Below are 23,073 nucleotides of genomic sequence, written 5' to 3'. Positions count from 1 at the left end.
TTGAAAAATTGATGATATTCAAGATGCTATAACTCCGTCAAGAAAAATCGTACAACAATGAAACTATGCTCATTTTAAAGCCTGAAATCTCTACTTTCTCCGTGTCTAATTCATTTTCGTCGAAAAAATTGTTCGGAGAAGCTGCAACAATTTACATCGGACAAAGTAGAAACGAGTCATTTATAGAATCTTGGAACTAGAAATCTTGAAATATTATTTCATAAAAGAATTCCACGAAACTACCGTCCACTACTGTCTCAAATACCTTCGCCGAGGTCCGAGCATGATTAATAAGTGCTTAGGTAATATCAATAAACACAGGACTCACATAAACAAAGCTGTAGAATTGCGGTGAGGAAGGCTGCGAGACTCCGTGCTGCCATGAGAGTCAACCACTTTTGCGACGACAGTGCGGGAGATGAGTCGGCGATCTGGAAACAAAATATACGTCCGTTTAGGGGAATCTTTGGCCGATACACCGAGCTAAGGCTGGCCTCGCTACCGTCATTATTACAGTCTTTATAAATGTTCGAAGTTGAAAACGATAAATCGATGAAAACTATTGACTATCGCAGTTCCCATAAATGAAATATTAATGCAAATAAATCGAGATTATACGAATTACGATGTAACCGGACTGCAATTACGAATTCGGACGCGATCGAACGAAAATTACGATTCGGCTGCTATATTTCCGGCGGTTTCTGTTTCGGTGGCCAGCGCGGGCTCGCCATCCGCGGCGGCATCCATTTTTCATTCCGCGTGCCGCGCGCGGGCGTGAATTCGGTCGCCGTAAAGTTCGTTATGAAGAAGCGGAGCACGCCGTTGAAGTCCGCGGAGCGTCAAACTTTAAGTAGTTCGCGTGCGGAACGCCCGGCGTTTACCAAATACAACGCGTAATAAAGCGACTCTTAGCTCGTTGGCCGGAAGTCGAGTTTGTTGACCCACGGAAAAACCACCTATTGTCGGGGATCCTTCTATAATAGCAGTTTTCAATCGGCCCGGCAATAAACCCTGACAAACCGTCTTGCTCCCCCTCCTCCCTTTTCTCTTCCGCTAAATTGCGTTTTCGTTTGACTTTCTCTCCGCGGATTTTTCACCGAGAAAAAAAACTATCGAATTTCACCGTCGCATTTGCCGGCTTTATTCACGCATGTTTCGGTGATCACGTGTCGACGAGCTTTTCGGTTAAGGGGTTGGAACGCTCCGACGCGTTCGAAAATTAATTACGTACTTTAAAACGACGGTAGAAAAAAGGTACACGTTCGATCGATATCAATTTTTAATATCGATGCATGAAGAAACAGCGTTAAAGATGATCGATGTGCTTTCTATCTCGGTTTTCAACGGCGTCGCTCGGAACGACCTTTTTATTTATTTATTTATTTATTTATTTATTTATCTATCTATCTATCTACCTATTTATTTATTTACTTATTTACTTATTTATTTATCGTATATATATAAGATAATACGATATACAGTAATGTCTCTCTAATTGACGCTCAGATTGTCCACAGAAATGAACAATTTGGGAAGAGGAGATGCAATTATTCGAGTTTTGCGGTTTGTTTTTATAGTCACGAATTGTCAACGATTATAAAAGGCTCGAGAATTGTCCATTTTCGTGGACAATCCGAGCGTCAGTAAGGGAGACATTATTGTTCCTGGAGATTACAGTAATGTCTCCCTTACTGACGCTCAGATTGCCCACTAAAATGGATAATTTGGGAAGAGGAGATGCAATTATTCGAGCTTTGCGATTTGTTTTTACAGTCACGAATTGTCAACGATTATAAAAGGCTCGAAAATTGTCCATTTTCGTGGACAATCCGAGCGTCAGTAAGGGAGACATTACTGTACCTGGAGATTACACTAATGACTCCCTTACTGACGCTCAGATTATGCAGAAAAGTGGATAATTTAGGAAGAAGGGATACGATTATTCGAGCCTTGCAGCTCATTTTTATAGCTGTTGAGAATTCGTAACTATAAAAATGATCGAACAATTGTATCTTCTCTACCTAAATTGTCCATTTCTCTAGACGATCCGAGCGTCAATTAGAGAGACATTACCGTACCTGTCACTTGCCGCGAAAATGGTCAAAACGCCAGAGTTATTCCGGTCCGACCGATCGAACAGAGAAGGAAGGAATTAAAAATTGATCGAATCGAACGGATTGAATTGATCGCCAAGCGTTCGGCGACGTAACGGACGCCTCGCCGTCGGGTGGGCCAAGGAGGGTGCCAAGAGAAGACCGTCATCGATCGTCCGGCCGCGAGCATTCTCGCGGCTAGAATGAATTCTATACACAATGGAGTAATTAGAAAATCGAAAGTATAATGGCCGGCGTAAAAAGTGGCCGGGAAATAATGAGGCGGAGTGCGGTCGTCGATGAACGGTGGTAAAAGTAGCGTGAGACGTCGTGGTCGTCGTTGTGGTTGTCGTCGTCGTGGACGTTGCCGGCTCATTCATCAATCGTCGCCCCATTTTTAAGTAATCCGCGTGCGTCGTTACCGGTTAATTGCATTTTACGGTTCATTGTTCATACGCGGCCGTTCGTTAGTGCCCGATACTAAAACGTCAACCGGTTGTTGGGTCCCCGGCATGACTCCCAAACGACGGCAACGACGGAATAACGAGAGGGGACCCCCGGCCGCGGCGCGGCTATAATTGGTGACGGGCCAACTATAGATGTCGTTAATTACGCGAAACGAGTTCGACTTTCGCCTCGGAGGCCCACTCGGCCGACTCGCGATTCCTGTTTCGTTTAATTTTTTCCACGCCCGGCAAAGGGCATTAAAAGCTGCGACGAAAAAGCCGATAATTAAAGACAATGCATGTTGAGCTGCCGGTGAGTGACGGAGCGAGAGCGAGCGAGAGAGAGAGAGAGAGAGAGAGAGAGAACGTGAATGTATTTGTTTGGTCAATTCTTTTCTTTCGTCTTCTACTGTGAAACCGGTTTCCCTTTTTTTATGATAAATTTGGATAGAGGAGGCATGATTAATCAAGCCTTGCGGCTCGTTTTCATAGTTGTTGACAATCGGTAAATAAATAAAGATAGATACGAATATAATATTTAATAAAAGTAATAAAATATATATAATATAATAATAATACAATATCACAGTAATACAATGTAATAATAATATAATATAACAATAGAATACAATAATAATATATAATATAATAATAGTACAATATAATATATATAATATTATAATAATACAATAAAATAATAACATAATATAACATAATTATAATACAATATAATAATAATATAATATAATAATAATACAATATAATAATAATATATAATATAATTATAATACAATATAATAATAATAATATAATATAACAGTAATACAATATAATAATAATATAATATAACAATAATACAATGTAATATAATAATATAATATAATAATAATACAATATAATAATATAATATAATATAGTATAATATAATAATAATAATAAATATATATAATATATATATATAATAAAAATAAAAACGAACCGCAAAAGGCTCGAATAATCGTATCTCCTCGGATAGATCTCGAACGTCCTCCTCCATTGTGAACGAACAAATAAATTGGTAAAGAGCGAGAATCGTGAAGTTCGCGCAGGCTCGTATTTAACAAACAAACGAAAAATGAGCAGCTGATCATGCCGGCGCCGCGTCTCGCGGCATAATTGATCGTCGACGAAATGGCCGAGATCGATCGTAAAAAGCAATGCTTCGCGAACGCTATCAAAGTGTCGATGGTAACGAGGCAGCGAACAAGTTGCCGATCACCTCGGCAACGTCGAAGTTGCATAAGTTGTAATCGTCTATCGGGCGAGACGATAGAATTAACGCTCGCTGGATCTACTTCCTCCTCCCTATATCCAGTGGTACAATCGGGCAGTACCTATAGTTCAACCACTAATTCTACCGGCTTGAATGGCTCGCCGAATATTAATTTTGCGGCCGCGGGCTCACACCTTCGGTTTACGCGCTCCGTATATCTTCGCAAAGGCACCGGCGGCATCGTCCATACAACGGTTCTCTGACACGATGAAAAACCGGTAACCACTTGTTGTCGGAGAAACTTTCGCAGCATCGAAAGAAACGTTGGTTCGAATCGAACGAGATCGATACGATTTTTTTCGAATTAATTCCGAGAGAACCGTGAAGATCAAGGACCCGCCTTTTTGCACGATATTTCTTGCTGCATCGTAGAGTATCTACAATTTTTTTAAAGGGCTGTTGTTGTTAACAAAGTGGCAGTTCAGGCCGATTTTCGGAGACGCGACTGAGAACAAATTTTCTTCACGAATAAAAGCGGAAAATAGTCGAAAAATCAGGTTCCCGGATAAATAAAAAATCGGAGGTTGCAGGAGAAACATCCAGAACGATGCTAAATCTTGTAGAAAAAATATCAGAGCGATATCATTGTAGCGAAAGCGGGAAATAGTCATCTATTCGACGAATTTCCCATCCGAAATGCGAGACCGCGCGACAAGTTGGTCCATCACAATTTTTCTCTGAAAAACGGAAAAGGTTACAGACTTCGGACAAAATTTGTCATCCGAAAGAATCTTTCCTCAACACGTCGTAATTTTTTCAAACCGATCCTGACACCGCATCATAATTACACCTTAATTTTCCCGAGCGCTGTCCAGTTTCGCGCAAATCCGAACAGATGCTCTGTGTTTTTCACGCGGAATCCGCAATTTTGCGAATTTCTCGGCGAACCGAACGCCGTTCTACTCGGGAAGAGTCGCGCTTTCGATCTTCTTTTTCCCCGGAGACGCAGGGCACGCCGGTTGACGGCGATTAGGCGATAAAGCGTCTATCTGCGCCGTAGACGCGGAGCCGTCCGCAGTTTCGGCCGCTTATCGGCATCGGCGGCTGCGGCGGCGCCGCGTTCAATGCATGAAGCACAAAGTTCGTATCTTATGCATATATTCATGGTGCCGGGCGGAAAGCTGTGCCGAGACAAGGGCCATAACTTACGCCGCGGCGTTGGCCCTCTTTTTCGCTGGCGAGCATCCGAACAGTCGAGGAATCACGCGTGACGGCCAGCCGCGGGTTTTGATACGGGAAGGGCGCGCGCAAACCGATCAAAATTCCATTTCCTTGTGGGAATTCATTCGTTCCTATCCCCGGCCTCGGAGCTCATTGAAAAATGGCCCACTTACCGCGCTTCGCGGCCTCCTTTTATCATAAATCAATCGCCCGCGCCTTTCCGCTTGCTGCCTTCGTCCCCTTCCTCTTCTTCCACCCCTTTTTCTTCTTCGACGACTTCTTCCGACTAGTCTCGCTTCCCACGGATTTTTCTTCCCCGATACTCTACCCACGACTGCGACTAATGGTACACTCGACTATTCAGACGTTTCATGGATACTCTACTCACCTGTTAAACGCCTAATGAGCCGAGAATCAGCCTTTCGATGGCCGATTTTGAATCGCGACGGTTTCAGCCACGTAATTAGGCAGCTTTCTCGAGGAAGGAGCTGAGATTCGTCGAAAGTGGTTGTTGCACGATGCAGCACGGTCTAAACTAGGGGGGGTTTGTGTCATCAGGTCGGCGAATTCGTGTTTGTTTAAACAATACCACGGTTTCAATTTTTTGCTGTATTCGACGAAAGCGAAGATGAAATCATCGCTAATGGATCAATCGAAATGGCGGTTGTGCCTCGATTTCATAGATCTTGATCAAAGCGTGGTATTCTATGGTGTAAAGCACCCCTAATTAGGGGTGGTTTATGTCATCACTTTGTTGTTTTTCAATTTGTTTATAAAATACAGCTCTATGAAATTTGCACTTTTTGATCGGCTCGACGAAGAAGTCTTGCAAACAAGGCTATCTATAGGAATTTTTATCTCTGAAACTATTTGACCGATTGAATCGATTCTTTTTTCATCGTAATCTACAAAGTTTCCATTACAATACGAATTTTTATTTCCACTGAAAAATGAATTTCGCGAAATTGAAAGCTATAAATATAACGGTACTCTTATCTCCACATCTGCAGCGGAACAGCCCCAGCGATTTCAACAAATTTATTTATAATTCTCCAAGTTCCCGAATCTCTTCAACGAAACAAAAAAAAATGCTAATATAGTGCAAACGTTACAGATTAAAATGCAAAAAGGTGCAACTTAATCGGAGGAATACATCGCGAGATAAAAATTCGCGAATGCGACCTTACCTCGCGCGACCAACGATTGGAAAATGTGTTCGAAATTTATTTTTATAATAGCAGATGTATTTTTCTGTCACTTTTACTGCAGCACGGTGCAACAATGTAGCAAGGATTCTGTGTGCGTATGTGTGTGTACGCGGAGAATGCGAACCGCCACGTTTGTCGCATAATTTTATTATGCAACGGTATATTTTTAATTGCCAGGGAAATCGTGGAAGGAGTGCAATTATGTATGAACTGCAGTTGCAAGTTATTTACGCGTGTTACGGCGCGGCGGCGGCGGCGGCGGCGGTGGCGGGGTGAAATTGCAGGTGGTTTATATTACGACTTTGCGTTCCGGAACATTCGCTACGTTGCATCGTTCTGAATAGATGCCTCTTATCAATTAACAAACCGACCAAATTTACGGATATCACACGACGAAATTTCGCTGGCGAATGCTCTCGCCCTCCCCTCCCCTCGCTCCCCGTGCAACATCAAATTGACCAATGCCCCGGTTGTATACTACTTCCCGAAAATTAGGCACTGCTGCTTCCATTACCGACTGCTCCAATTGACAACACGCTATTATTATCGCGATAATTTCATCCGTTTCGAGGATTTATGCGGAAAGAAGAGTCGTTCGTGTCGCGGCCGAACGACAACTTCGGCGGTCCGTATTTTATAAACAAATACGAAATTAGCGAAACGATGGCATAAACCCCCTTTAATTAACTCTACACTATGTGATGAGATAATTCATTTTTATCAAAATTCTCATCATCGATCGAAACGATCGACAAATATCCGAACGATCCACACGCGAGCTTCTCAATTTTTGCGATCACTTCGACTGTCCGTATTTTACAAACAAATACGAAATTAGCGAAACGATGACATAAACCCCCTCTAATTAACCCTGCATTATGTCATGCGATAATTCATTTTTATCAAAATTCTCATCATCGATCTAAACGCTCGACAAATACCGGTACGATCCATGTAACAGTTTCGGAAATTTTGCAATGATTTCAGAAACGAAGATGATATTAATTAATTAACGATATTCTACGTCGTGTAAAGTGAACGAAGAATGATACCGAATGATACCGTTCGCGTTGTAAGATCGACCAGCTTGCCATTCGAATAAGAACGACTTTGGCAACTGGCGCGGCAGCTCCGCAGCTATAAGAGAGTGTCAATGTGTACATTGCTCTCCAGATTGACAGATTATCCCACCGTCGGGAATCTGTCGCCTTTCCACGCGTTGCTGCATGTTGACGCTCGTTCTTTGCTCGCGAGCGAGCCGTGCTACACGTCGAACAGCGCTGTTGTACACAAAACGGAACGGCGGGCGAGGCGACGGCAAAAAAGCCACCAAAAAAAGCGGGAAAAAATATTTCATTTCCATCATTACGATGTGTACGGTGTCTAGTGCGTGTCCGAACAGCTTCTCCGTCGAAATTCTCATTATCGGACCGCGGATATTCGCGCGAAGTACAACATTTTCCGCGTCCGTTGCAAGAAACAGCGGCCGCGCAAACATTTATTTCCCTTATGACTTCCCATTTATTTCAAGACAGCTATAAATAATACGATAAAATTATTAAATATTTTCGCGCATCGTCTACGTCATTTTTGTCACAAATGCGTCGAATCAGCAGCCCGTTCTATGTCGATAAAATTATTCCAGTGTACCTTGCGTTTGAAGAAGAAGAAATTCCGCGCGGTTCGATCGACGAAACGAGAATTATAGTTCGCGTTGTGAGAAACATCGACGACTTTGCACTATCTGATAATTATCTTTAGACTGTCCACCATGTCTCTGTAAAATTTTATGCAAATATATCCAGCGCTGACGAAGTTATGGCGGTGGATAGATCGTAATTGTCGCGCGAGCGTCGTTTTCCGGGTTTTTCCTTGGCGGGGAACTTTTGCGAACGAATCCCGTGGCAAGAGGTGTTCCCGTTCGGCAGGGAAACACCGACGTAATTGCACCTGCCGGCATGCCGTTGCGGCATATGCTTCCCCATGAATTATGCCGCGGAACGGTTTAACACGGCGCAACAGTAATCGCGGATTCATGCGGGTAATGCAAACAACGATATTCGTTGTACTCGTCATAAAGACCCGCGCGGCGCTGTTACTTGGACAGTCGGATGATTATACGTTCCAATAGAAAACAAGAATCCCGTTATAAATTTCGATAAAACAACCGGATACGCTGCGGCGGAAAATCTGTTCCCCACCTTTGTTCATATACGGAACGTCTCTGGTCCGGAATATTCCACGTTTCAATCCATTTATTTACACCTTTCGCATTATTTATTCGCACTAACTTCACATTATATTTCATCTCGGTCCGTGCTTTATTGTTAATGAATAATATATCGCCGGTTTACGTGGGCAAAGCGTTTATTTATTTTCGAAATACGAATTTTCTTTCGCCGCTGATGTGTTACACTTTTCCGTAGCAATATATTCTGTCGTTATTTTAATCATAATTTCGTTAAACAAACTTTCAACGAAGAATAGTTTCAGGATTCCGAAAGTAGAGGCTTCGAGCTTCGAAACGAGCTTAGCAACATTGTTGCACGACGCTTTCTCACGTAGTTACGTTAGGTCAAACTTCCTAGGGACTTTTTAGTTTACAGAGGCTCCAGAAAGCGACATTTCTTATTCTCGCGTCAGATTGTTAATATGAAAACACTAAAAGAAAAAGTTTAGTATTTCTAAAACTAGAATGTTCGCTCTTTAAAACAAGCCTAGGTGCATCGTTTTTCGATCACGTTTCACAAAGTTACAGCAGGACAAACATCTCGAAACTTTAGAACCTAAAATTCAGAAACCGTCTTTACTTTCTCGTTATTATCTATTGCAAAATTATTAATAAAAAATAAACGAACTACCAGCATGAAAACTAGAAACTCCGAGCTACATTCTACAGATTTTCACCGACGCGGAGAAACAATTTACTCTATTCCACAGTCCAAAATGCATATCATATCATCGACGCTGAAATGTAACTCTTCGAAATCGCACGTTCCCTCTCGCTCTCTGCCATAACTTCGTCAACAATTATACACTTTCCCGGTGAAATTTTCTGGAGACACGCCGGACAGTCCACAGAATCCGCTCACCGAAAACGATAAACCAATTGCACACGCGGACCCGCCGAACGAAAAATATTTCCGCCAGTTTCTGTCGTCCGATTCGAACGCGGTCCGCGACCATCGCTGGCATAACTTCGTCAACGCGAAAGAGTTATCCGTACGAGATTTTCCAGGAGCTCGGCCTATACGGATCACGGGAACCCGAGAGAAAAGGAGGACCATAGAAAATTGCTGCTGTCACCGCGGAAACGGAATTGACAGGTGGGTAAAAGCGACGGTTAAGTACACGAGAAATTTCGTCCGATTAGATTTCTCCGTTAGCGTGGCCGGGGCAGCAGGGGGGAGGGGAAGGGGATCGGAAAGGGCGGTCCCGTTCGTGTCCTTTGTCGCCGCGTAGAGAGGCCGGTTTCCCTCGATATCATCGAAAACCGAACCAAGAAAATGCTGAGCACATACGGAGCTCTCGCGCTCGGCCGGCCGCCCTCGCAACCGTATCAAACTTAGGTAAACCGAGGGTATACACCGGTACGAATGGCCCTGGGCGGAAGGGGGCGAAAGGGAGAAATGGGAAATGTACACTTGTCAGAAGCAGGTATCGGCGTCGAGCAGCGGGAGCCGGGGCCAATTGAGCGAAAATATTTGTGTTTTTCTTCGGGCTCCATAAAATTTCTCAAACGGCCCGCATTCGTCCGATCGCTGCCGACGCGATTGCTTGTACAGGGTGGCCGAAAAGTATCGTACAAAAGCGGGAAACAAAGGGTTCCCGAGACGATTCGAAGCAACTTTTTCCTTAGCGGAAATGCGATCCGCGGCTTCGTTTACGAGTTATCAACGAAAAACGCTGACCAATGAGAGGCGAGCTCTCGCCTAGCGGCCGTGCCAATCGGCGGACCTGGGCTCCGCCTCGCGCCAGCTGATCTCGCCTCTCATTGGTCACCGTTTTCCGTCGATAACTCGCGAACGAAGCCGCGGATCGCATTTTCGCTGAGGAAAAAGTTGCTTGAAATCGCCTCAGCAATCTCTCGGCTCTCGCTTGTACGATAATTTTGGGACACCCCGTAGTCGAGCGAACGAACGTAACTTGTTTGTTCCGTGTATGTCTCTCTGCGCGGCTCTGTGTGCGGCTACGTGCGCCCCCCCCCCCCCCGTGCCCAGGCTACCGTATGTTCGCCGGTTGTTCACGGTTCAGGGCCTAGACTAGTTACTATCTCGTGTAACTGACAGACGCGATAAATCTTCTTCGGTGTCGCGGCTCTGCCTCATCTTTTTCGCTGCGAGGGCTTACGGGAAACGAAGGCGAATCCCGAGGACTTTAAACCGCCGGGCCGGCGATACGACCGCCGAACGAATGTTTCTGTTCGTGGGAGTGTGCCGGGTTTAGTGTTCTTCGCGGAGAAAGAACCGTGCAATGCCGAACGTTTCTCCGAGACGAAATGCCGGAGGATTGATTATCGAATTTTTCGTTCGAAGACCGAGGGATGTTTATTTGGCACTTTTACTTGATCGCGAGCTATAGGGTGTCTAGTATGTCTCCGGAAAATTTTATCCAAAAAGTATGACTGTCGACGAAGTTATGGTAGAGATCGACGCGGAACGTATGGCTTCGAAAAGTTGTGCTTCAGCGAGTATATGTGTTTTAGTCTGTGAAGAAAGGTGGATCGTTGCTCCGCATCGGTAAAAATCTGCAAAATGTAGCTCGGACTTTCTAGTTTTCATACTGGTAGTTCGTTTATTTTTTGTTAATAATTTTGCAGTAGATAACGACGAAAAAGTGAACGCGGCTTCTGAATTTTAGGTTCAGAAGTTTCGAGATGTTTGTTCTGCTGTAACTTTGTGAAACGTGATCGGAAAATGATGCACCTAGGCTTGTTTTAAAGAGCGAACATTCTAGTTTCAGTAGTCCTAAACTTTTTCTTTTAGTGTTTTCATATTAACAATCTGACGCGAGAATAGGAAATGTCCGTTTCTGGAGCCACTGTAAACTAATAAGTCCCTAGCAAGTTTGACCTAACGTAACTACGTGAAAAAGCATCGTGCAGCAATGTCACTAAGCTCGTTTTAAAGCTCGAAGCCTCTACTTTCGAGATCCTCGAACTGCTTTCCATTAAAAATTCCTCTGCACCGGCGGTCACCCAAGAAACCGGGCAATGTCTTTCCCTCAAAGTATTGCCGAACCGAAACTTCTCTCCACAGTTTTCAAAATTGAGCCCGCTGTATCTTCCTGGAAAAAAATCGTGCAACGATGTGACATCGGTGAAAACGCGCAGCTCGTCTAGCGTGTCTCCACGAAATTTAATCGAAAAATTCCAAGTACTGACGAAGTCACGGTTATAATTAGGAGGAAAAGTCCCGCGGACTGAATCTCGGCTGGCATAAATCGGCGCGGTGCTCGCCGGGAATCCCGGTTATTATAAAATCGGATTTTCGCTATCAAAGCGGTCGTATAGGATTGAAAATGAAATAGCAAAGTTCATAATGTAGCCGCGTTAAAACGCGCGGGACAGGGGGGAAACCGAAATTCTAAAAGCGGGCTGCGCGAAGCTTTGCGGCGATGGTAAAATATTGCGCGCGATCGCGGAAATGGCGGCCAGAGTGGAGTAATAACCAGCCCAAAGAGGACGTTGCTGATTAGATTTCCCTGTTCGAGGTGCAAATGCAGCACGTGTCCGCTTTGGCTGCGGTTTTTGGAACCGTGTTAGCGGACTCCGGAACGAGCCGGACCCAAGGAACTGTCCGGAAATCGCATAACCGCGTGTCCTTACTGTTCCATTACGATCGCGGATTCTGTCCGTCGCTGTTAGCCACTGACAGCTACGCCTCTGCCGTTCGGGCACCTCGACGCGTCATTTCTGGCTCAACTTATCGAGTTCTCCGATTTTTTCGAATTTTCGTTTTCTTCGATTCCGAAGGGAATCTCTCGGTTCGAATGTGATTTACGATCTAACGGGGGTAGTTACGGGGTTGTCGTTCGGCTTAAATTGTTCCGCGGACTCTCCCGAATAAGATAGGGTAATTTAATACTATGTCACGATGGCTCGCATTAGTCGAAAAATGATTACAGTGAAAGCATTTCTGGATCACCGCGGCTGGTCGGTTCATTCGATTCTCACGACTCGGTCGTATTAATTATATTTTAAATACATTCGCGCGTTGCTAATCAAATACAAAACCATGCCATTTTGTTCGGGAGAGTTCGAAGATTAATCACACGGAGAACGTAGTTGCGTAACGGTTGCCGTTAAAAAATCACCATAAATTTATTACGATTTATCGATTTCTCCGGGTGTTTTCGATGTTGTACTGCAACGAGTGCCGCGCATACCGGGCGCGTATAAAGCGCATAAGTGCAATTATAACGTCGACATTTGTTCTGCAACGGCGGATGCATGCGGACGAATCTGCCATGTTTCATTAGCTTTGATTAATTGAACGTTCCAACGATTTTGTAACCGATGCCGCCGCGCAGTGTAATAAAAATATAGCTCGATAACGAGCTATTATTTTTAACAAGGGCCACGGTTACGTAACGATAATACTCCGCGACTATTAAATAACGGATTCTAACCATTTTTCTTCCCCCCGTAAATGTCCAGTCTAATGAACTGTTACAATTGTTCCCGCGAAATTCCCGGACACGTTTCTTTCTTCTTCTTCTTTTTTTTTACATTTAATTCCGTTCTCGATAGATTTGTTCGCGCGTCGAATATCGTAAAGTTTCGAGGGAATATACGCATACACCGCGAGGAACAAAAACAATTCTTCGAACAAGATCGAAGATAGGGTTCATTAAACGGCTTCATGAATCGAGTTACCATAATCTCCGTCGAAGTTGGCCGGTTTATTAGCTGAAAAAGTTTATTCATCTTCCGCGGATGGAGAAAATTAAGCATATCAGAAAACTTCCTCGCACGAAATTGTTCGTAACACCGGCTAAAGTAGCATTCAATATTAATTCCAATCTAATCGACTCTAGCCTCCCAGCTCCGTTTTAATTTGCAGCCGGCCGCCTTCTTTTTGTCCACGAGATCTCGAAGGGTCGAACGTATTTTTGGTAAACAATTTTTATAAACGTTTCTCCGTCCTTGCGAACGCTTTTCAAATAAATATTAGATTATTATTAAATAAATAAATATTATTATTCGTTAAAAAAACGTTATATCAATTGATTACATTTCGTAGAACGCATCCGCGACGCTTCTTGCATTCGAGGTGCAATAAAACGGAAGAGAAAAATCGTGCGCGAAAATTTCGATAGCCATTTAACACAGTGGACTTTAACGTTCAAATTCATACTAATTTCGGCCCGGGAAAAAATTTTTTCAGCTCCCTGAAAAAGCTTGAATCCGCGAAAGATTGGAAACGATTGGACCCGCTTATCCGCCGTTTCTAAAATAGAACGTTGCGATAAAAGGGAAACATAATTCCGTCATGCGAAAGTAGAAGCTACCCGGCTTAAAATAAGCTAAGGCAGACCGTTCTGCGATCACTATTGTAGAAGCAGCGACGGCCGTAACATTGGCGAGGACTTTTACGAAATATTTTCTGGATTGCGAGCTCGTTGACATCGCTTGGCAAAATGACTGACGACCGAGGGAACGTGTCACGTGCACGGAAGTGCATCCTACCAGTCGAAGGACAAAGGAAGATTTTGCGAGTCAGATATCATCGATTGCTGGGACGTTTGAAGAATTTCCCAGAGAACAGTGGGAGCAGGCATTATTCGGTTCTTCCTCGGAGGCGAGCGATGCCTACGACCCGACACGCCTATTTTCGTCAAAGAAATCGTAGCCGGCAACTTTGGAAAAATCGCGGAAGTTCAATACGACCCACCGTCGCCTACCGTTTCGCCCCGCGGAGAATTTCTCTTTGAATGCCAGCAAGAAATCCACTAGGAAACGATCATTTGAATTTTCGACGTTTTCGAGAAAAAGGCCACTGGCATCCTTTTGCCGATATTCCAGTGGAAAGCGTTATTAAATCAAAAACGGCTTAGATGCTTGAAAAGTAGACACTTCAAGCTTTCACATGAGATTCGCAAAATTGTCGCACGATTTTTTCTCACGAAGATACAGCGAGTTCAATTTTGAAAACTGTGGAGAGATGTTTAGTTTCGACAACACTTTGAGGGGAAGACATTGCTCGGTTTCTTGGCTGACCGCCGGTGCAGAAGAATTTTTAATAAAAAACAGTTTAAGTGTCTAAAAAGTAGAGGCTTCGAGCTTTAAAACGAGCTTAGTAACATTGCTGTAGGATGCTTTTTCACGTAGTTATGTTAGGTCAAACTTGCTAGGGACTTATTAGTTTACAGTGGCTCCAGAAACGGACATTTCTTATTCTCGCGTCAGATTGTTAATATGAAAACACTAAAAGAAAAAGTTTAGGACTACTGAAACTAGAATGTTCGCTCTTTAAAACAAGCCTAGGTGCATCATTTTTCGATCACGTTTCACAAAGTTACAGCAGGACAAACATCTCGAAACTTCCGAACCTATAATTCAGAAACCGTGCTTAGTTTTTCGTTACTATCTACTGCAAAATTATTAATAAATAATAAGCAAATTACCAGTATAAAAACTATAAACTCCAAGCTACAAGATGAGCCGAAGTTCATCGTTATCCGATTTTCTCCGACAAAGTTACATCGCCCGAAATATCAGCCATATTTATGAAGTGCCTGTTTCCCTGAAAGATCTCTGACCTTCAGCCATTCGGCGATCACTATAGAGCGATAGGATGCCGCGTCAGCCGATGATAGGTGTAGCTGGATTAGCACGATTAAGATGGTATCGCATTCGGGGGACAGGGTGGAACGAGGATCGGGGTAGAAGTCGAACACCGAGGATATCAGGTGGCCCGACCTCAAAGTATATGGCAAGTGAAATGGCCACGGCGGCGCGGCAACGCCGTCTCCGGCCTCGCATGGGGATATCTATGGTGGTATTCCGCGGGCGTGTTGCTCGGGATTACCGTAATGCAGGAACAGCCTCGACTTTGGCTCCGCTTCGGGCTGGCCAGCTCTCTGATGCTGAGTTACGCTCCACCCTAGATCCCTAGGACCTATTACACACGCGCCACGTCCCCATATATACGGCGGAGACCGTGCCGCGATCCAATGTCAATTCTGCACAGACACATTCATCAAACTTACGCCTCGTGATTATTGCATTTGTACGCGGACGTTGTCACTCGCGCGATCTCCGTTTCCCTTCCCGAAACTCACTTCGACTTCGCCGGTATCTCGCTTCCGACTTCCAGAATTTTTCTCCGTTAAACTGCGCGAGATTTTTGGGCATATCTTACGGAGAATTAATCTAGGGACTTTTCCGAACACGAGGATATATATTTTTGCAACGAATTTAATTTTCAACTGTTTCTAATTATCATTTTTAGTTTTCGAGATATTCGATTTCGAAGGAAAAGTTACCATTTCGGATTTGGCAATTTTTCACGATTAAACTGCGGGAGATTTTTGGGCATATCTTACGGAGAATTAATCTAGGGACTTTTCTGAACACGAGGGTGTATATTTACGCGATTTTGTAAATTTTATTTTTATATAAACAGCGACTTTAACCTCTAATGAACGAGTGTATCATATTCCGTGTTACGGTGTTGTTTCCGAGTGACAATTCGAACTGGAAAAATAGTGAAATTGAAATCAACTGTTGTCACTTCCGATGGATTTTTGTGCGCCGAATCCAACGCCGTAAACCGTTTTCAGATACCATTTGTAGTTCCTGAGATATTTCATTTCGAAGAGAAAGTTACCATTTCGGGTACCATTTCGGCTTCGACCACGTTTCACGATCGAACCGTTCGAGTTAAACGAACGATTCGCACGTGAAAAAATTCTGCGAACTTCCCTGAATACGTCAACGTATACTTCCGCAACATTATAAACATTTCGATATGTTTAAACAACGTTCGATTCGAACGATTCGTCGCGGGGCCATTGTTCATCCGCTGTTTCTACTGCAAATAGAAAATCAGATTCGGTTCGATCGCGGCGAATAAATAAATTTCTTTTCCTGTTCAACGTTAAATAATACGTTGTTCAAATTGTTTTCCAGGAACTGGAAGCGATTTTCACCGTGAATTTGATCTGCACGTTGCAGACGGCGTGCCATTAAGCCGACGACGTGTTGTGATTTTCTAGTGCAGCGACCATATTCTTAAATTGTGTTTCATTTACGTCATTGATCACGCCAGTTGCCAGGAACGCGAACCTTGCGATCGACAGTTCCCAAACGAAGTTCTTTTCAATAGATGGATCGGAAGAGGCGACCCAATTGTTTAGCCGGCACAGTTGCCGGGCCAGCTTCAGACTTTTTCCTGTGGATATGTCGCAATTAAAATCTCCGAGCTTAATCGCCATTTTGCGTTCTTCGACTGTTTCCATTCCCGTAATCCCCTCGAATCCACGATTTTTCAAATGAAACTTTCCAACCATCCCGCTTCCCGGCTCAAAAAAAGAAAATAATGTGGAAAGCACGAGTCACCTTTTGGCAGATTTTTAACGTTCTTGTTTGTTTTTTGTTTCATTGGAAGCGGTTGCAAGACGTCGAAGCGAGGAAAAATAATATTAAAAATCGAAGACAGAGCGAATCGAACGATTTTTAACGTTCACGAAATTGCTGACGTCCTTGTTTCGTTTATTTATCGCCTTGGAAAATGGCGAACACGTTCGAGAACACGTCGAACGATGCAACGAGGATGCTTGTATTTATTTATTTATTTAATTGAGGCGTGCGAGAGAAGGATATTACAAATTGAAACTACTTTATATTATTATAAAATATAAATATATAAATCTCGAATAACATAATTAATATTTTTCATCGCCGTTTTAATTGTCGTTTCAGAGGCTACAATTTTTATCGCGCGCAGCCGACGAAGAACAAACAAGATAATAAAATAATATAAAATCGAGTCGACACTGAAAACAATGGCGCGCTAAATTAGCGCAAAATCAGGATAAACGTCGCGATAAACAATTCCATAAAAATTTCATCGAAATAGCAGAAATAACAAGATCAACGACCGTCGAGAATACTCGATTCGGTGGAGGAACAAATGCGAATAAATAATATTGTCAGTGTCTTCGACGAGCGAGTGTCGTTTAGGCTATCGAGCCTAAACTAATTCCATAAAAATTTCATCGAAATAGCAGAAATAACAAGATCAACGACCGTCGGGAATACTCGATTCGGTGGAAGAACAAATGCGAATAAATAATATTGTCAGTATCTTCGACGAGCGAGTGTCGTTTAGGCTATCGAGCCTAAACTAATTCCATAAAAACTGATCGAAATAGCAGAAATAACAAGATCAACGACCGTCGGGAATACTCGATTCGGTGGAAGAACAAATGCGAATAAATAATATTGTCAGTGTCTTCGAGGAGCGAGTGTCGTTTAGGCTATCGAGCCTAAACTAATTCCATAAAAACTGATCGAAATAGCAGAAATTACAAGATCAACGACCGTCGAGAATATTCGATTCGGTGGAAGAACAAATGCGAATAAATAATATTATCAGTGTCTTCGAGGAGCGAGTGTCGTTTAGGCTATTGAGCCTAAACTAATTCCATAAAAACTGATCGAAATAGCAGAAATAACAAGATCAACGACCGTCGGGAATACTCGATTGGGTGGAAGAACAAATGCGAATAAATAATATCGTCAGTGTCTTCGACGAGCGAGTGTCGTTTAGGCTATCGAGCCTAAACTAATTCCATAAAAACTGATCGAAATAGCAGAAATAACAAGATCAACGACCGTCGGGAATACTCGATTCGGTGGAAGAACAAATGCGAATAAATAATATTGTCAGTGTCTTCGACGAGCGAGTCTCGTTTAGGCTATCGAGCCTAAACTAATTCCATAAAAATTGATCGAAATGGCAGAAATAACAAGATCAATGACCGTCGGGAATAGTCGATTCGGTGGAAGAACAAATGCGAATAAATAATATTGTCAGTGTCTTCGAGGAGCGAGTGTCGTTTAGGCTATCGAGCCTAAACTAATTCCATAAAAACTGATCGAAATAGCAGAAATAACAAGATCAACGACCGTCGGGAATACTCGATTCGGTGGAAGAACAAATGCGAATAAATAATATTGTCGGTGTCTTCGACGAGCGAGTGTCGTTTAGGCTATCGAGAGCCCGGGTAAATTTAAATGTACATCCACCGTGACAGGTAATTACACAGAATTATAGGCTAAAGATCAGAATTTCGGATTGTGCACGAAACGATTCGGGATACGCGTTCCCTACGTATGTATTTGTACGTGTGTGTGCGCGCGCGCGCCCGCGCATACGAGCATCGGTGCGGCGTGCGTGTGTGCCGGTGCTCGTCGGGCGTGTACACACATGGAACACGGTCATATTCTACACGTCCTTCCCATAAATACATCCGTCGGATAGGTCGAATCCTCCATCAGCCGCAATGACGTATATCTGTCAAAATTGCATTTGGATATATTAATACGTCACTACGGCCAGCGCACATTAATCGCGTTTCAGTTGTACACAAATTCCCGCTTGGAAATTATTTCGAATCAACGCCAGCTTTATTTGTGCACATTTTTCGTGTGCACCGATCGGTCTCATCGCGATCCTTCTTCGAGCCGTAAGAATTCGCTGTACATTTTTCCCAGAGAAAACACCGTTTCGATGGAATTTTCTGTCGTTTTCACGATTTTCCCCTGAATTTTCCTACACTCGTTAGTTTGTTTGTTTGTTTTTTTTTGGTAATTTATGTCCTGTCGCATTTTTATTTGACTTCGGCTTGTTTCGCTCGAACGTCATTTCACAAATTTTTATTCGAGATGCATTCTTTCCGATATTTTTATTTGTATTTCATATCGAATATTTTGATTTGTATTTTATTTGTAGAGATTTTTCCGTTTCACGTTATATTTCGGATATTTTTATTTCTACTTTATCTAAGATATTTTCGTTTCTACTTTATTCCAGATATTTTTATTCGGATTTTATTGTACGTTGCACATTTTCATTTGCTATTCGATTTTATAGATTTATGCTTGCACTTTATTTTACGTATCTTCACACGAGCTTTTGATTTTATCGTATATATATATATATATATATATGTATATTTTTTATTTGATTTCACGCGGTCAACGTCCGAATTTGATTCTATTGTATACATTTTCATTTGCAGTCGATTTTATTTATTTCCATTCACGCTTCACTTTATGCGTCCCCGATGGAATTTTATTTCACTGTATATATTTCCATTTGCGCTTCCAACGCGCCGTTGTTGTTTTTTATTTTATCAATCCTTCGATCGGCTGTTTTTATCAATTAAAAGCCTAACACCGCGCGATATCGTGTTTTAGGACCGTGGACACGCGATTTTTCCCGGAACAAAAGTATTTCATTGTTCGACGGAAAAAACAACTGTTGTACAACGAAATTTCCAAAGACACAAGAAACATTTCTGTCGTAATGGAAAATGAAACGCGCTCGCCGTATTTCACGAAAATGTTGCGGTCGCGAATTTTTTCAACAGGCACTCCGGTTGCGTTTTGCGGGAGGTTCGCGTGCGAACGACGGCCATTGTGTGCGCGGGGCGCATTAATTCTAGCAAGGTTGTATCGACGAGCCAGCCGTCGGACAGAAAAATTAATCGAACTGATTGAAGTCTCGATACTGATAACGCCAAACACAAAACACCGTCGACGCGACTCTCCTGTCCTCGAGACGAGCCTCGAACTATATCATTGAATCGCATGCTCGGCTAGGCTTGTTCTTTTCATACTATCCATCAAACGAGTGCAGAGCAACGCATGCATACGCTACTGTTTCGCTGTGAAAGAAAAATCAAACCGCTGTGCCAATTTTAAATATTTTTAAATATTCGCAAATATTCGAATACACGAAAATATATTTCAAATGCAGAAATAGAGAAAATAATAGCAAACGTGGAATTTTCGTTGCTGCAGTGTGTATAATATTTTAATAACACAATGTTGAATATTCGTTGCTATAATGTATGCAATATTTTATTAACACAATGTTGAATATTCGTTGATATAATGTATGCAATATTTTATTAACAGAATGTAGAATATTCCTTGCTATAATTTATGCAACATTTTAATAACATAATATAGAATATTCCTTGCTATAATTTATGCAACATTTTAATAACACAATGTAGAATATTCCTTGCTATAATTTATGCAACATTTTAATAATATAATGAAGAATATTCCTTGCTATAATTTATGCAACATTTTAATAATATAATGAAGAATATTCCTTGCTATAATTTATGCAACATTTTAATAATATAATGAAGAATATTCCTTGCTATAATTTATGCAACATTTTAATAATATAATGAAGAATATTCCTTGCTATAATTTATGCAACATTTTAATAATATAATGAAGAATATTCCTTGCTATAATTTATGCAACATTTTAATAATATAATGAAGAATATTCCTTGCTATAATGTATGCAACATTTTAATAATATAATGAAGAATATTCCTTGCTATAATGTATGCAACATTTTAATAACACAATGTAGAATATTCCTTGCTATAATTTATGCAACATTTTAATAATATAATGAAAAATATTCCTTGCTATAATTTATGCAACATTTTAATAACACAATGTAGAATATTCCTTGCTACAATGTATGCAAAATTTTAATAACACAATGTAGAATATTTCTTGCGATAACGTATGCAACATTTTAATAACACAATGTAGAATACTCGATGCTGCAATGTGTACAATATTTTACTTTAAAAATGAATTTGCGCGCGAGTCGTCGTCGCTGAAACGAAGGAACAAAAAAATGCGAAGAGCAATTTTCTTTCGAGTACCACCTTGTTAGCGATATTTTCATTTCGTCTTTGTTGCAGCAGGAAAATGTTGCAAGACGGAAACGTACGTCGTGTCGCTGGAAGGCGCGCAACTGTGTTTCAGCGCGGGGCTCAATAGTCGCTTCTTGGGTGCACTTAAACGTTTTACGCTGCCGGCATCTGTTGCCATAAGTTTTATAGTGATCACCGTTCAAATACCTATTTAATCTTTTCGTGACGTTTCGCGCGAGCAGGTGCTCCCCGTAAATTTCATTAACTTCCGGACGACTGCGCGACTAATTAATCCAACCACTTTTCATCTTGCTTTTAGAGGCAATTATTAGTACCATCGCCGGTCGTCGAGGCTCCAGTCTTTTTCTATCTTCCAATATACTATACCCTGTGTTTCTATTAGGTTAACAGTTTCAAATGTACAGGGTGTGCCATTTCAATTGTAGTACACGCGTCGACGTTCCGCGGTCGCCGAGAAGTCGTCGATATTTAAACCGTTGTAATTTCGTAACAAATAGCCGTACAACGGTATGCATAGACTCATTTCAAAGCTCGAAGCTTCTACTTTCGATATGTATTATTCATTTTATTGCTGCATACGTTTTGCAAGACATGAGAGACTGGAAACTGGGGACATGCATTTTCTGGCGACGGAAAAATGTATCCTCAGTTTATAAGCCGGTATATCATGGAAAAATGGGGTTAGAATAAAACGAATTATGCATCGCGAAAGTAAACATTTCAGGCTTTAAGATACGTATAGTTTCATTGTTGTACGATTTTTTCTGTCGAAGTTACGAAATTGTCAATATTGACCATTTTCTCAACGTTGTCAATTTTGCCAGGTCGCAATTTTCTATCCGCCACGATGTAGACAATTTTTATTGAAGAAGCTGATTATTATTATTTCAAAGTAGACATTTCAGGCTTCAAAATGAGTCTAGTTGCATTGTTATACGATTTTTTCTATCAAAATTACGAAATTGTCAATATCGACCATTTTCTCAACGTTGTCACTTTTGTCAGACGTCTTCCAGGTCGCGATTTTACATTCGTCACGACGTAGAAAATTTTTATTAAAGAAGCTGACTACTAGCGTTTCAAAGTAGATACTTCAGGCTTCAAAATGAGTCTAGTTGCATTGTTATACGATTTTTTCTATCAAAATTACGAAATTGTCAATATCGACCATTTTCCCAACGTTGTCACTTTTAACAGACGTCTTCCGGGTCGCGATTTTCCATCCGCCACGACGTAGAAAATTTTTATTAAACATACTCGCTATTATCATTTCAAAGTAGACATTTCAGGCTTCAGAATGAGTCTAGCTGCATTGTTGTACGATTTTCTCTGTCGAAGCTACGAAATTTTCAATAAACAAAATTTCTCGGGCAACGTCAGAAAATGTCCGAAAACAAAAACGTCGGCGACGAGGAGAAAAAAAAGGAAACGTGGTCCGTTCGGAGTTTGGTATGCGGTGCAGGGCCAGATAAGGAGACTATTTCCCAGGGAAGGCACGTTAATAATTATGCAAGGGCAAGCACGGTGGCAGTGCCGCCCGCATAACAAGTGAACTACACTTTCCGGTAACAAAGAGTGACCCGTTCAAGTCGGAAGCTTTTTCGCCGAGATAATTCATCGGGTCTCGCAGTCTTTCACCTTTTCCCCGTATCAGCCCCCCGGTGCCGGCGCTCTCTCCGACGACTATAAGTGCCGGGGGGTTACCGGAGGTCAGACCTGAAAATGGACTTCCAGAAGTAGCTACTTGCGAACGCCGCGAGATACTAGCCCCGGCTGTAATGGGACAACGAGAGAGCCCAACCCCCGGCCTCGGAGCGGCGGAATCTTCTTCCCTCCGGAGCGACTCGATTTCTTTTTCTGGATATTAAAAGTCCCCCGAGATCGGGTTAATTGAGTAGAAAGTTA

General features: G+C 42.2%; 1 protein-coding gene across 3 annotated transcripts in view; it reads right to left on the bottom strand.

Moving 5' to 3' along the window:
- Positions 1-23,073, bottom strand: part of DIP-lambda (Dpr-interacting protein lambda) — a 170,989-nt gene that overhangs the window by 36,600 nt on the left and 111,316 nt on the right. For all 3 annotated transcript variants that reach the window (XR_013033480.1, XM_033481916.2, XM_076522203.1), the window contains one exon: positions 329-431. Coding sequence is in view for 2 of the 3 variants with exons in the window: in XM_033481916.2 (XP_033337807.1) it covers positions 329-431 (103 nt within the window). In the remaining variant the exon portion in view is untranslated. The remainder of the gene's footprint in view (positions 1-328; positions 432-23,073) is intronic.

Source organism: Megalopta genalis, chromosome 5 (genome assembly GCF_051020955.1).
Source record: "Megalopta genalis isolate 19385.01 chromosome 5, iyMegGena1_principal, whole genome shotgun sequence".
Lineage (NCBI taxonomy): Eukaryota > Metazoa > Arthropoda > Insecta > Hymenoptera > Halictidae > Megalopta > Megalopta genalis.
Note: the sequence above shows the minus strand (reverse complement) of the source record. Positions and strands in the feature narration are given on the sequence as shown.